The 16,187-nt window shown below is 39.5% G+C and overlaps 1 protein-coding gene and 1 long non-coding RNA gene across 2 annotated transcripts in view; one reads left to right on the top strand and one right to left on the bottom strand.

Moving 5' to 3' along the window:
* The window catches only part of LOC122187848, a 21,792-nt gene extending 15,638 nt beyond the window's left edge, over positions 1-6,154 (top strand). Inside the window, exons 2-3 of the long non-coding RNA XR_006181433.1 lie at positions 4,246-4,334; positions 4,605-6,154. This is a non-coding gene — a long non-coding RNA (uncharacterized LOC122187848). The remainder of the gene's footprint in view (positions 1-4,245; positions 4,335-4,604) is intronic.
* Positions 3,800-16,126, bottom strand: QRSL1 (glutaminyl-tRNA amidotransferase subunit QRSL1). Its single transcript, XM_042885685.1, has 11 exons — positions 16,029-16,126; positions 15,683-15,842; positions 15,154-15,252; positions 13,685-13,781; positions 11,492-11,668; positions 9,640-9,815; positions 9,412-9,524; positions 7,693-7,885; positions 7,174-7,291; positions 5,144-5,349; positions 3,800-4,849 (listed from the first exon to the last, which is right to left on the bottom strand). Exons 1-11 carry the CDS (start codon positions 16,050-16,052, stop codon positions 4,638-4,640), a joined length of 1,575 nt encoding a protein of 524 aa, XP_042741619.1. The 5' UTR covers positions 16,053-16,126; the 3' UTR covers positions 3,800-4,637.
* Between the last annotated feature and the right edge of the window lie 61 nt (positions 16,127-16,187).

The raw sequence follows: 16,187 nt of genomic DNA, 5'->3' as shown, positions 1-16,187 counted from the left end.
TTGTGCAGATGAATTCTTCAAGGGAGATGGGGAAATATTAAAGCAGTTATGCTTGTAAAGCTGCACCTGGAATTGTCTTTACAATGCTGGTCACCCATGCCAGAAACATGAATTCAGCTGGGGCAGGTGCAGTGAGCGGCTGTGGGGATTAGCAGTGAGTAGTAAAATATAGAGGAGTAAACTGGAAGAGTTTGCCTTGTTTGTCCTAGTAGAATAAAGGCTAGGGAAGAATGCAACTGTGATTTATAAACACAATAGCGAATTAAACACAAGGAGTGAGAAGGCATATTTAAGCAGAAGAACAATATTGCCTTGAGCAAATAGGTGTGTGGCTCAGCTACAATCAGTTTTTAACAAAACATTCTGAATTGGAGAAAGAATCCAGAGTTCTCTATAGATGAGACAGATTTTAATACATTTATAGAGATGAATGCATGAAATCCTTACCCGTAAAGAGAGATCTGGCTCACAAGGTCCCTGCTGTGTGTTCCAAAGCTTTCTGTTGTTAATAATGTTTTCATTTTGATTTTGGTTAGATAGATATTGTGTACCAGTCTCAGATAATGGAACTCCTTTTTGAACTAAATACTTATAAATGCAAGTCTGATCTTGGACTAAATCACACAGACTCTAATTCAGAGAGGTATAACTCAAAAATGCACCCACCTTGGAAGATTTCAGCTTAGGAACATGAAATTGGGGAACCTCCTTCACCATAGTTTTGCTTCCTCATCCCCACTTGTGTGTGGCAGCCCCCTGGCTTCCCATTTGTTTCTGCAGGTGCCCTACGCTGCTGAGCTGAAGAATCCTTTTACTACTGTTCAACAGCAACCATGGGAGGATGCCCATGCTAGGTGGGGGAAAAAGAGTCTTGTTTACAAAAAAAAAAAAAAAGTTAGCTTGGAATTCCTTAATTGCATCTAAAAATTAATCAGTCAAAGGAGTGGTAAACTGAGATAATAATGTTTTTCTTTTCATGCCTCTTTCTGCATTGGTGTAATCAGATACCTTTCTCTTCAGTTGAGAGACAGAATCACAGAATTGTAGGGGTTGGAAGGGACCTCCAGAGATCATAGAGTCCAACCCCCCTGCCAAAGCAGGTTCCCTACACCAGACATAATGGAAAAAAAACCCCAAACAAATGTAGGTTGCTCCTTTTTGCTTTTTTTTTCCTAACTACTTGGAGTACTGGGCAGGCTGATCTAGTGGTTGGCAACCCTGCCTGGGGCAGGGAGGGTTGGAACTAGATGATCATTAAAGTACTCTCCAACATAAGCCATCCTATGATTCTCTGGTAGTGTTCTGGTCACTGGTTTATATGGCAGTCAAACTTCCTTTTAACCTTACTAGTCTCAGATTTTCAGACACACTCCCTGTACTTCTTTATTCTCTTCAGTTGCCTGTGTCCAGTGGTAATGCAACATTACAGCTCACACAGGAAATACACTCAGGGCACTGAAGGAAAACCCTGGGATGCCCCAGGCAGCAGTGCTGCTAGCCCATTTCCTATTGCCTTCCAGACAGACTAAGTCCTAGCTACATCTTAAAAGAAGTGAAAAAATGGCTAACAAACACTATGTAATGTGAGATCACAGTAACTATTAAGTGACCTAGAAACTGAGAAATGTGGTAATTGTGAAGTAGCTGCACTCAGAAGTTTGCTTTGAATTTGCTCTCAGTGTGAGCCCATTAAGGAAGATGAGGAGAACACGTGCACAGAAAGTATATGAACTGCAACCCAGAATAAAGTTGTATTTAAAAACACCTTATAGCAAAAGGTCTTACTTTTCTGTTCAAATTAACTTCTCCTTTACATAATACCCTTACCATTTCCCAGTGCCTGGAGAAAGATTTCACACCTTCAACCATTTGAGCAGATTGCTTGTTTGTTAATGTTCTAGCTATTGTTTCCTTCTGGAAGCACTGGAATTATCCTCTAGCTACAAATCAGGGCTGCCTGTGTGATAGGGTTACACCTAGCCACCTGCTGTGGCTGTGTTACAATACCATAAAAGTTTCAACTCTATTATTTCTGTAAATTGTTTTTCAAGGCAACTGTACAAAATGTTCATATGAACTTTTTTTTTGGTCTTTTTTCCCCCTAGACTTACTGTCTTGTGTTTTGAAATTGCTCTGCTTCTCTGAGAAAGGTTTTTGAGCTCTTAATAATCCATCATAGAAACTTTTGCTGTTTAAAATTCTGGAGCCATGACTTGGCACTAGGAGCAGCTGCACAAAGATCTGGTTGGAGATATCACTCACAATCCTTCTGCCATCTGAGTTAGGCCGGGCTGTCACACTACTTTAGGAACTCCTGAAAGGTTCAGAATCAACTGTAAGAGAGAATTTTTTAGCATGTTGATATTACAATTCCCTTAGACACTCTTGCTTACATCCTGAAGTTGCTCAGCCACACTGATTCTTAAGCTCTAACCTCAGGCTTGGTGAGATTCCAGTATTAGGAAAGTACAGGAAAGGCATCTGGTACACGTGGTCCCCAAAACCACAAAACAGCAGGGGAGTAGGAGAGGGATAGAAGACTTGTCAGGGCTGCTTTCAACCTACTGACCCAGGAACTTATCAATCTAACCTGATGTTTTGTTTCCAAGTCTTGTTACTGTCTAATACAAAGGTGGGTCTCAATCACTAACGAAGTTATAAATGCCATGCTATTCAGGGCTGTAGGATAGATGTCTAACTAGTGTGTATTTTACTGCATATTTCATTGCATAGTTATTCTACACCTTGAAATCTGTTAACAGAAGAAATTCTGAAGAATTTGTGTCAGAACAATCATTTGCCTCTATCATCTGAATGCTCATTTGAAGGATACTGGAAACTGGATTCAGTGCTCTGCTTTACAAAGAAGTAGAGCAGGTATGAGACCAGTTTCTCTTCACCTACCCCTGCTTGGCAAATGTGCCTTTATCCAGGTTTTCCATCCTATTTGTTTTAACAGCAGAGGAAGTCTGACAAGACAAATTGTCTAGCATAGGTAGACGCTTTCCTCTGGGCCAGCAGTCAGTCCAGAACTAACTTCTGATGTAGAGAGCAATTTTCTATTTGCTTGTTCTCTTCCATAATACTCTAAAGCTCTTTATGCTCAAGGAATGCTCTCCCCAGTCAGGATTTTATCTCTATCTCTCATCAAAACACCTTGATCTTTACTTTAAGAACTGCTAAGCAGGTCCTGACTGCAAATCAAAAAAGTAGGGATTTCAAGGTGGATAGTGAATAATCATACTGACAGCTCTGGCTTGTAGGCAGCTAGAGCACAAGACACACATGGTGACAGTATGATTAGAGCATAACTAAATTATTAAACAAGACAGTAGTTAAAGTAAAGTAGTCTTTTGGGGCCACTATTTATCACCATTCACTAACAGTAAAACCAAGCACCCTGAAGAACTGTTTTATACATACATCATAGCATCAGACTAAAACAAGGCATACCTTGTTTTATAATCCTTACAAAAACAAAGTAAAATTAATTGTGCGGGACTTAATTGTGTGGGAAAGGTATTGGCACAGCTGGCATCGGGCTGTGGGAAATTCTTCATTTGTGATTTTTAGGAATGGTAATTTTTTTTTTTACAGGTGACAGTATGGTCTAAGACATTAAACATTCAGGAAGATTCCACATGTTACTGTATCACAATAGTTTTCCCTCACCCTATACTCCTTATGTGTGCAAGCTGTAAACTGTGACTGAAAACAAACGATGTAAAATCAAATCTACAAACTTAAAACTCCATACTTTTTCCAGCTTTAGAAAAACAGAAACTACAGCAATAACAACTGCTTCTCAGTTGTTTAATTTGTCTCCTGGTGTACTAACATTATAGCTGGGAAACTTATTTCAAGCTACTTTTGTTCTGAATGAGCTTCCATGAAGGAATAGATGGCATTACTTGTATGGAGGGTTACACTATAGAAAATAAAACGAACAGTAAAAAATTAACCACTGATTATAGAGAATTACAATGAAGGCAGAGAAGGATTAATCAGCATCTTTTCCCTGAAGAAGTCTGGAATTCATCCTTCTGATGATGGATGTAACCAGAGATCTGCAAGATTTGTATACATAGAAGGTACTTCATCTCCTGCTGAGAGTTTGTTAGAATGAGGATGGAGGGAGCTGTTGTTTGTTTGCTTTTAAAATCAACTATGTCTATGCTGTTTTCTTGATTTCATTTCTATTTACTTGTTGGCAAATGGACTCTCAATAACTTTGTTCCATTACAGCTTGTCTGGTTGTTTCCATTACCAAAGTCTATGTTCCAGAGAAAAATCAAGCTCCCTGGCAACCATGCAATTTTCACATGAAAATTCAGGTTAGTTCTTTAATGAGCCAGATACCTTACATGCCCTCTGGGGATGGAAAAAAGCAGCTTCACAGATGTAAGATAAATAACTTCAATCTGGTGTTTTTAATATCAGTAAGAAGTGGCTCTTAGTAAGATATACATGTTTACTTAATGATTTGCTTTGCCTTAATTAATAATGGAAAATTATTATTCCATCCTGCATAACAGCATATCATTGTCTTAAACTGTTGGTGTTTTTTTTTCTTGCACAAGTACATTTTTAAACTATCCCAACAGCCTTCCTGCTTTTGCTGACCAGCAAATCTGATACTATGAAAAAGAAGCAGATTTCTGATGCTGAAGGACACCGTTGTCATGTTTCTTCACTTCTTCTAGCTGAATCATTGGGAATTGTACTTGTTTTTCAAACCATTTGGCTACTGTGAGCAGCTGCTTCTCTTGGAATGAACGCCCAATGAACTGAAGCCCAATTGGCAAGCCTCGTCCTGAAAGAGCTGTAGGAACATTTACGGCTGGCAGTCCTGAAACAAAAGAAGTTATTCACACAAAGGCTTGCTATTAAACAAATCCAGTTAGAGTCATTTTTGTAACAATTCTGAGAGAACCAGAGCAGTTCAGTAGCATTTTAAAATCTACCCCTACATTATGAATCATTTTACAAATGTCCACTGTACTTATGTACAGAGTTGTTAACTTTCCATTGTAAGTTAACAAGAGGGGGGAGGTATCTCAATTCTATGTAAGAGGTTAAAAGGTTGAAGGGAATGGATGTTACAGGCAGGAGAAAACACAGTTGAACTCCTGCCCCTGCTCACCAGCCATGTTTGCAGCCTGTGTTAGGATGTCATCTTCCGTGCTGCGGGTTCTGTTGTCTTCTTTGATGAATTCCATATACGGGAGTGCATCGCTCAGAGTGGTAGGAGTGAGTAAAATATCAATACCACTTCCAAAAACCTTCACAAAGTCATTGGCAATGAGACGTCTGACTTTCTGTGCCTTGACAAAGTAATCCTCATAATTCCTAGAAAGAAATAGGGGTGTGAGGGTGGAATGCTACGATTCTGAAAATACACAACAATTGCTTAGTTACCATAGAAAAGATAAGCTCTATATTCCTCCTGATTAAGAGGCTAACATGTATTTGAGTTTCTCATATACCACAAGCTTAGTCACCAAACACAGTGCTTACGCTCTCATAGCCACAAAGACGTCAGAGAAAGAAGACACAAGAAAATTCTGTTGAAGAAAGGTGAAGGGAAAACAAAACCCCAGTTTAAAATAGCTGAGGATCAGAATAATGCTATATGGCCTTTCTGGAACTAAACTGTATATTGGATTTCACTGCAGAAAGGCACAGTAAAGTCTAGAAATACTATAGAAGCAAAGCAGGTTTGCAAAATAGGCGTTAAGCTCTAGGATTCAATCCAGCTAGACACTTAATGAATGTGAAAAACTCCTATAATCTCTGCAGACATCCAAATGGACTTGAAACCAAGAATGTGTTTCTAGTACGCTTCTTACTAAACTATGCTCTTTCCTCTATTTTTTTTCCCTATATTAGTGTTGGGTTTATGGCTTTCTAAACTGTCTTTATGCTATCCTGAAGCAGAAACAAATCAGTTAGCTTTATATTTATTGTTCTTTTTAATTTCACATGTAGAACTGGCAAACATGTAACAGAATTCATAACTTCAGAGTTTAGTTTCAAAAGCAATCACCAACAGTTACTCTTTAAAAAAAAATTAAAATGCTGATAAATCAAACCTACTCTGTTAATTCTGATGCAGTGACTATAAACAACCATCAATGCATGAATGATCACATAGTTATTTTATAAAAAGCAAGAACAAAATATTCTGTGAAATGCACTGTTTGCAGGAAACAGAGATGTTTGTACTTTGTCTCAAGAACGCTTGTAGAACCCTGGATTTTGTTCTTCAAAAGTAACTTACTGTTGCCAGAAACAGGACTCTCTTGTTCAGTCCTAATGGAACACAATCTTATGCTCCTTCACAAAAAAGTGAGCTGCATGAAATTTAAAGCAGTCTTTGGAAAGCTGACCTGGACAGTTGTGACCAGAATGAGCATACTTGGCAGGACTATCGGCATTCCATAAAAGCTGCTTCTTATCTACTGACAGCATTCCTGTCTATGAGAGTAACTTGAAGTCACTTCTGATGAATGCTGTTGCTGAGGGAAGGAGCTTTGTCATGCGCTTGTTTTGAGACAAATTACAGGACCAGTTTCTCTGTTAGTATCTAAACAAGTTAAGTATGACTCCTGCTTTCTCTAACATACTAGGATAGTAAATGAGGAGCAAAAAATGGAGATGAAAAAGTTAAATACATTAGTTCAGGCACCTCTGTCTTCTCTCCACTGCATACCAAGGCAGAGAGCTATAGTTAATTGAACTGTGTATCATCTGTCTTGCTCTAGAAGACCTCAGCAGAACACACCAGCAGTTTTTCTATGCAGCTTTAATGAGACTAATACCTATAGAACTTACAATGTTACAAGAGAGATGGCTTTACTGTGATTTCAGTGTTGTCCAACAGGATATATTTTTCCTTATTTTAACTATTAGGTGACAACAATGCTCTGATGGGGAAAAAAAATAATCACAAGGATGTTTTACTTAATTCAGAAGGCTCCCTGGGTAAGGAAAAACATTTTCATTCACTGCTAACAGTTCACTGGTTACTACATAGCTAAAGCAGTAATAACAGTAGAAGTAGCTACTAGCTTGAGGACAATTCTTTTTCATGTCTTGAGGAACAATTCTTTTCTATTTGCTTAACAAATTATGAACTTAATAAAGTTGAGTTTGAAGATGTGTTCCACTTACTGTTTCAACAAGAAGTAGTTTCCTGATAGAATTCTTCCTCTTACAACATCATTAAATCCTTCTCGTCGTGTTGCAGCATACATGCTTTCTGTGGACTTGTTCACGTCAGAACGATGTCCTGGAAAGAAAAGGCAATTTAGAAATAGTTTTTGTGATTCTTAAGATTCAATAACATAATGGTACACATCATAGTACAATAGGCTGCAGTTTGCAGCAGACTGATGTTCTGCTATTCTGGAAAAATCCACAAACCGTATTCCTTCCATGTTCCATTACAGAGAAGATTTTAAGCCCAGACACTCACGTGTGCACAGTTTCAGTGTGCACAGAGTGAAACACAATAAAATATTTATTTATTCAGCTCTTATGTGCACAAGGTTTTTATTCTATTCCAATCCAAAAGAACATCAAACATTCAACTATGAAACACATGCTATCAAAACTGATATTTCTTAATGCCACTTAGCAAGGTTTCTGTTGCCTGAGAACAACAAAAAATAATAATTTAAAAGGCCTTACCATATTCCAGTCCATCAAACCTGGCCATATTTGATGCCACTTCTGCAGTGCAGAGCACATGATAGCAGACAATTGAGTAACGGGTGTGTGGTAAACTCACTTCAACTACTTTAGCGCCTGCATTCTTAAAGAGGTCAGCAGCCTTTGACCAAACAGCCAGAATTTCACTAGAAAGCCCTGGTACGTGGTACTCCTTAGAGAAAAACAAGAATAAATGATGTTTACTTTTACTGGCCACCAACACATAAATACTATTTGCTAAAAATACTTTGAAACTATTAACACTGTGTGCTTTTAAATACTTACTGCAGCCTATCACATCTACTAAATATTATAAAAGCAAGCAGTACTAAATAAACTCTGTCATCTGAAGAATATTATCTTCACCTTAGCAAATTGTAACCCATAACACAATCCATAATGGAATTTCAGCAGTTTTCTTCTGGAGAAGTGTCCACTTGTTCATCTAGTCATAGAGACCACACCGCATGGCTCTACAGTTCATGGGTAGAAGCTGTGCAGATGTAAGCCCTAATACTAGGGGTATTTTCAGCAGGGAATAAGCTATGCTCACAGCACATCAGCAGCTACTAGCACACCTCAGCCAAACAAGCAACACACCAGAGAATTACAATCACAAGGTTGGGATAGGACTGACTTAGACAAGCAACACTCTTGTTTTAAGATATTTGCTTCAGTTCAAGCTCAAAATAACTGGGTCAAAATACCATGTGATCTCTGAACAGCAACGACTCACACATATTATCATAATATATGCATTAACCTGTTTGGGTTAATCTGTAGCAGCAGAAAACAATTATCCAAGGGATATGAATAATTTATCAATACTACTATTTTAGATTTATCAAAATCTAAACAGTATGCAGAAAATTAATTTTCTAGATGTATTTTTCTTTTCTTTTTTTTTTTTTTTTTTTTGCATTTCACAGATTCTGAATAATTAACTGTCAGTGGGCATCTCTTCTTACAAAACTGAATCTTTTGGTTTAACTGTTCTGTCACAGGTTCAAGTACTGGGAATCAAACCAACAAATCTGACACACATTGTTTTTTTGAAGACAGAACCTTTGCAAAACTATAAAAGGTAATTAAAAAATAGGCTGCAGCTCCAAATGTCATGCTTAAATTACAAGCATACTTCCAAGAATGACTGAATTACGTGCATTACAAACCAAATTACTCGATGAAAACATTAGCGGCTATCGTGAAGTTTTCTTTCCATCCCTGTTTGAGCTCTGTGAGTCACAGTTCCTTGTGCCATTCAATTGCCTTTAAAATTATGCTGTATCACAGTGCCATTTAAACAAGGATTTCAAAAAACTGCACAAGTAGTACTAGTACAACTAACCTCGCTGTAAAAAGTCACTAAAAATAACTAGTATGAAGTTGTGGAGGTATCTGATGAAAAAGCTACAGAGAAGCAAGATCTGAAGCCCCTCATTTTCCCTGGAACTTCCTGGCAGCATTTCCCACAGTGATGACAAAGCATTTAAGACAAAGTGTTAGCAGATGCTCGCTCTGAATCACCTATGTGGGCAATAGAGCACATACTGCTCTTTTCTGGGAGCTGCTCATACTGTTTTCACTTTTCAAATTATGAGAGATTGGGTGGTGACAGGCAATACACAAATACTTTCTTTTGGAAGGAGTTACATTTGCCATCCCTGTTCACAACTGTTGATGGGATTTAAACGTTACCTTAGGAATTCCTATAGAGAGCTTGCTGACATCAGTCAAACTTGGCAGTGCAAATGGCTGAAAGATGTCCTGAACTGTGGTAGAGTCTTTAGGATCATGTCCAGCAAGTGAACCTGAAACATGACACGGCACATTGAAGAGCAGGAAAATGCACACTGGGTAGATGGAATTCAGCCTGCTTTTTGAACAAAGACATAGAGCATACAAAGATATATGTAGTAGTAATACCTAGCACAACAGCTGCATCATCCACACATCTGGTTAGGATTCCTGGCACATCCATGGAGTTCACTAGAGGAATGAGACCATGGCGAGAGATCAGTCCATATGTTGGCTTTAAACCTACTACACCACAGTGAGCAGCAGGATTTCTGGTAGATCCTCCTGTGTCTGACCCTAAAGCTCTACGGTTTCAAAAGGGTTACCGTTAGTAAAATGATTCAGAACATCTCCAAACAATACTTATGGCTTTAAGATGCATGGATTTAAAAATGTCTGAGTTCTTCCCAACTAAAAGTCATAACCACACACTCTAAACATTAGCCCACTCCCTACATCTGCTATTTTTCAGCTGTTCTCAGCATTTTTCTTAGGACCTCTGAATTAGCCCCTGGGAGAGATTGGTTCTCTCTACAAATCAGAGGTAGATAAATAGAAATCAGGCATTCAGAATAGGGCTCTAAAGACCCACTTCCTACTTCTCTGTTGACCAATTCTGTGGTCTGTGAAAGATGTCTTGTGTTTTAGTTTATGATTTTCAGATATTTGTGATCATTTATTCATTAATGAATGATGACATGAAGTATCACAATCCAGCATACAAAGCAGTGGTAACACAGTATGCTTTTTGCCCTCAATAACAAGGCAGGCTTTTCAAAGTCTAGCTAAGACGTTCTTCCTGTTTCCAAGCCTACAAAGTATAGTAGAACACCCAATTTAGAATAGTTTCAATGCAATTCTTTTTCTTCTCTTTAAGTTAAATTCCTTTACTGCTCTTTCACAAGTGAAATCTTGTTCCAAACTGAAATTTTCACTGTAAAAATTTCAATGGAATAGCAAAGTCACATTGAAATTGAGGTTCTCTTGGTTTTAGTGACTTTAAACTCAAAATCCACTTAAAAAATGGAAGTACTTTAATCAGAATAAAAAATAAAACCTTAAGTTTTATTCATAAAACGATGGGATTTTTAAAAGTAGTAATCTCTGGGAGCAAAAATATTTTAACAAGTAGACAAATATAATACATGGGTAAACAAAGACATAATAACTAAAGATTATTTAAAACATCTTCCAGTTAAGAACACAACTGAGCACGCATTCTCAAATGTAACTCTCAGTGTAAATTTTTAAGGAACAGATTTCCTTTAACAGATGGATGAGGAAGAGAGTATAAACAATCAATTTGTTAAATAGTGTGTTGCTATTCCATGCAGATAATTGTTGTAAAAAATTTTTTTTAATAAACTGAAACTCTTTAACTTTTTAAAAACAGATAAAATTCCAAGTATCTTTATAAGCTGGCTTCCTGTTTTCAAACTGGGTATTTGAAAGCTTTTAGATGTCAAATCCCACGTATCCATATTATCACATACCCAGCTATAAAAACAGAGGCCAGGAGGAAGGATTTCTAAACTGTTACATGTCAACAGACACCTCATCATTTGCTGAATTAAGTTTTCAGTGTGTACATGTTTAACATACTTAAAGAGGTAGAGGATATGTCTCTGTTATTTTTAAGAGTATGTGGGAATAACAATAATACTGTCATTCCTTTACTGCCATTATCACTTTGCCTCGTGCAGTGCAAAGTGCTCACATCAGTACACTGAATAACATTCTAAATGAATAAGCCTTACTCTGCCTACAGGAAATCATGCTGGCTTCATGCTATGCCATGAAAAACTGAAGATGTTGAAATAAATTCTCATAAGCCAGGGCAAATAATGCTCCCATCTCAGACAAGATCAACATCTTTTCTACAATTTAATCCATAAACTGCATTATTAGAAAATTACTAAGTGAAAACCTTACAATGTATTTCAAGACATTTCATTAAAAACAATTCCAAAAAGCTTCTTACGCAAAACATGTGAAAGCTGATACAGCAGCTGCACTGCCTCCAGAGCTCCCTCCTGTTATTACCCAGTCAGAGTTTTCAGGCTCAGAATCAGATCTGGGTACAGATTTTTCCTTGTACTGTCTTGAATAACTCCAGGGATTTCTGACTGGTCCAAATGCCCCATCTGTACTCCCAGATCTAAGACAGAAGAAATAGGCACAGAAGTGACAGACAACACACTGCTTTCCAAGTTTTTCTTTATCTGGTTCCTCATCCCTTACTCTAATAAATTCAATTTCAACACAAAAAGACTGGCATATGTACAGTTTAGTGCAGACAGATAACGTGCACAAGTCGAAATATTCAAAGGGACCATCCTCTGCCACAGAACCTCAGCTTCTGTTAGTAGGTGGCAAGGGTGGCTGCCCAGGGAGGTCGTGGAGTCTCCTTCTTGATGCTCAAGACCTGCCTGGATGCCTACTTGTGTGACCTGCTGTAGGGAACCTGCTCTGTGCAGGTGGGTTGGACTCGATCTCTGGAGGTCCCTTCAACCCCTACAATTCTGTGATTCTGTAAGGGGTGGGAAGTAGGTGGGCTTTAACATTCCTTTCAACATGAGTCATTCTGTGATTCTAAAGCCACTGGAAAGGATGCTAACAGAAAAATATAAAACAAATTTAACATACCTAAAGGTAAAACTATCTATCTGCTATAAAACAAAAGTACTCTGGCTTCCCAAGCCTGCATTTGGAAAAAGATGAGCACTGCCTTGTGGGACACTGCTCTGGAGAAGGGGGGAAAAGCCCCGCAATACCAGCAACAGGTGCTCCTCTGTAAATAACCCACGATTACTTACTCTATAGCTCTCCCCTGAGGTCACAGTCTGCTGTTTCAGAATGTTAGACTGGCTTGTTAGAATCTGGTTTCAGCCTGTGATAATCTAGATGCAGTCTGCCACCAGAAGCAGGGAAGAGCTTTCCACCTTCCTTGCAACTGCCACCTCAGGTTCCCCAACTCCATAATGTTGGTGTTATTAGCCAGATCAGCTGAGCTGGCAGTTTACACAGTTGAAAATGAACCTAATTGAGACATTGCTTTTCAGCTGGATCAGCTTCCTCATGAAGCTGATGGTGCAGCCATGTTGGTGATGGCATGAGACCATGCAAATACACAGTACAGAAAAGAGAGGCTGAGGGTGAGATAACCCTTATTAGCAGAATCCTGTGTGTTAGTGAGCTTAGATTACTTCTAGCCCTCCCTAATAAAAGGGTTTGGTTGCTTTTTCTTCTCCTCTGCTTTTTCCCTGCTTTCCCCCTGAGGCATGTCTCTGACATGGAAATGACTTTATCCAAAATGATCCAATCCAAGTATTTTAACCCAACCAAACCTATGCCTTTGGCTTAGGAAAAATAAAAACAAAGCCAAAACACAACACTTAATTTTTCTCATTGGTAGCTGAAGTCCTGGACATTGACAGAATCGTTAAGGTATGAAAAGACCTTTAAGATCATCTAGTCCAACCATCGACCATTACCACTAAACCATATCTTTCAGTATCCAGCAGATCTGGTGACAGAGGCTCCTGTCTCTGCTCAGGGCTGCCCCAGACTACTGCATGCCGCTGCCTTCATTGATTTGTCAGAGAACAAATTTGTGACAGTATTTTCCAATTTCTTTTTCCTAGCAGAATTCACCAATATTAGGCAACAGTTGCACAGGCAATTCAAAGTGCTGCTCTAAATTAGCCCGTTCACAACAAATCAGAGTACTCATACATGTTAATCCAGTGGTTGGGACAGATGGTAACTGTCTCAAGGCCATAACAATAATTAGTTAAGGGCAGAAACCACCAGTAAGAAAGGAGAAAAAAAAAGTCAGCAAATAGCCGGTGTGGTAACCAGATCTATTTGCTACTGGATATGCAAGTCTGTTTGCCTTCTGCTTTCTGCAAAGGCTATGCTACTCTTCCCCCTGAAACACAGCCATAGTTGAACTCTATGTTCATAAAAAACTGACATGTAGATAACTTACACAACAGTAAAAATGTTCATGCAATATTTGAGAAACTCAGGCAACTCTAAATTCTTTTTGCAGATTAGCGTTCGTTATTTTCTAACATGACAGAAAGAAGAGTTTAAGGATTATGCATAGAACAGATGGTGTGTAATCTGTTTAATGTAGAATCACATGTTAAAAATAATAAACATCACTCACCCCATTGCAAATTCATCTAGGTTTGTTTTTCCTAAAAGCACAGCTCCCTGATCCAGTAACTTCTGAACCACTGTAGCATTGTAAGGAGAAATATAACCTGAAAGCAATCAAGTGGAGTGGTTGATGAGATATGGTTGATTTCTAAAAGTAGCTACTCTTCTGAACACTTAAAATTTGTCACTATTTGTGCATAAAAGTTACCACTGCACAGTGCCCAAATTTTGCTTCAACAGACAATATGGGTAATTCTCAAGATTTAGCAAAAGCAAACTAAATACTGTTTTGTCTGTAATGCTTTTTTTTTTTCTCTCCACAATTTACAATACAGTAATTCTGGATTATACATTTCCAGAACTAAGCCTTCACACAAACAAGTTACCACAGCAGTAGCAAATTATGGCATTTGGGCAATTTGCAGACGAGTGCTAAGCTATCTCAAATTATTCCCCTTACGATGAGATGGGGGAGCATATTGTTAATCACAAGCTGAAATACAAACTGGCTCTCCTGTGACCAACTGTGTGCACCTTCAGCCACTTTGACCTCATATAAACAGTGAGTTCTGTGCCACTTCCACGAGATCCTGGGTTGTAACTAACTTCCTCTGTGAATAATGACAGTGATTTCTCCAGCCCCACTCTCAGCTGGAACAAGGACAGCATCACTCCTAAAACTCTCTACCATTAATCTACAATAAAGCACAATGGGTCTGAGAACGTGCTTAAGGAAAAACATCTCAGCTAATGGAACACATTCTTTAAATTGCAATACCGTATTTTGTTTCTTCTGTTAAGGTAATAGGATTACCTCAGGTAAATCAGCAGAAGTTTATCTTTCTCAAGACTTCAAAGTTTCACTTTATGCAGAATGAAGAAGAAAATAAGAAATGTTTACTACTTTCACTTTCACTATGGAAACATTAGAGTGTCTTGAAAATTTTCCTGGAGTGTTAATAGAAACAATAAGCTTGGGAAATTTTAAAGAATTAAAAACTCATACAAACCTGTTCTGTAAAGCAGGAATGCAGAGAATTGTTAATATCTACTCTTCCTACAGCAATATGAAAGCACTACATAATGCAACGGTTATAAACAGAACACAAAAGGACTGTTTGCATTTTGCTGGACACAACAGCAAACACTACTGACTGCTCTCCTCTGTAAATCTAAGAGTAACACGTGAACTACAGAATGACTCCATTTAGATAGGCCAGAATAACCACTGCATTGTTAATGGCAGCGTAGATACATGAATAAAGGAGAAAATGCACTTGCATAAGAAAAAGATACACCTGTAATACTAGATGATCTTGACAGAGGAAATCAGATAAACACATTTCCTCAAATCAGCTCAGCTCATTTTTGAAAACATTTGGATCTCTGGAAGACTTCACTCCACTAAGCCTCTGAGGAGAAAAGACAGAGCTCCAATTTCACCTTAAAAGCTCTACTGCACCTCTCATACTGTACCTTTTAGCATGTTTGATGCACATGTTGTCTCAATGCCAGCTGTATTAAAGTTGTCCTTCACTGCAATGGGAACTCCGTCCAGCTCACTCAGTGGCTGACCTGCATTAGGAATTATTGCAAAGACCACACAGACTGCATCAGTGTGCTACGTACAGTCAATTACAATTTACTTTACGTGTCACTTCGGGTGCTTTTTGCAAGTACAAGAACTAACCATTTAGCATTTGATGGGTGTCTGTTACATTCTCAAGACCCATTGCCTAGAACTCCTATAAGCACTGTGCCGAGAGCAGTCCCTGCAAGGCACAGTGGCTCCTAAGGCAGCAGGCAGCTGCTTTCAGTCAAGCCTGCTGCCCCAGCAGAGTCCTTGTTGCTTCCAATGAGACGACATCCTGCTTATCTCAGCCCTGGGTGCTGTGTGCACCCACTCCATCCCAAGAGCCAGCACGTCCGCCCACCTGACACACACAGCATACAATAAAAGCACTCTTTCACCAGGAGCGCCACCGTTATAAACAGGCTGCCGTACCTCTTCGGTATCTTTTCTCCGACTCCTCAGCCTGCTTTAATGCAGTTTCTTCCGCTACCGTAATGTAGGCGTTGAGAAACTGGGTGCTTCTGACGAGAGCGAGGCACCTCTGGCAGAGCTCTGTGGGGGTGACCTGTCCTTCCTTTAGCGCTGCTGAGATCTGAAAGGGCAGCAACAGCGGTCAGCGGCACGAAGCTGCTACCAGACCCCAACCCAGCGCATCTCGGCAATAAAACGCGTCCCTGCGGGGACGCGGTCGGGCCCCGGCGAGCCGCGGTCACCTTGAGCCCGCCCCGCCGGCCGAGCGCAGCACCCGCACCGTACTGCTCGGCCCGGGGCCGCTCACCTGACGCAGAGAAGCACGCAGCATGGCGGCTCGCTCCCCGCGGCCTCACACCTATTCCGGCACGTCCCGGCGCTGCGCCGAGCGCCTGGGCGCCGCCATCTTGCCGCAACACCGAGCGACGCCATTGGCGGAGCGGCCAAGACGGCGGCCGCCCATTGG

This window comes from Lagopus leucura, unplaced genomic scaffold, assembly GCF_019238085.1.
Source record: "Lagopus leucura isolate 7727_CA_CO unplaced genomic scaffold, USGS_WTPT01 Super-Scaffold_73, whole genome shotgun sequence".
NCBI lineage: Eukaryota > Metazoa > Chordata > Aves > Galliformes > Phasianidae > Lagopus > Lagopus leucura.
This window is presented reverse-complemented; position numbering and strand designations above follow the sequence as displayed.

Coding starts and splice junctions, on each gene's coding strand:
- QRSL1 (XM_042885685.1), bottom strand. CDS start 16,052: ATGCTGCGTGCTTCTCTGCGTCAG. Junction 13,782..15,153: donor TGCATCAAACATGCTAAAAG/GTACAGTATGAG, acceptor GATTGCTTTCAG/GTTATATTTCTCCTTACAAT. Junction 7,886..9,411: donor TCTCTATAGGAATTCCTAAG/GTAACGTTTAAA, acceptor TTTTTCTCTAAG/GAGTACCACGTACCAGGGCT.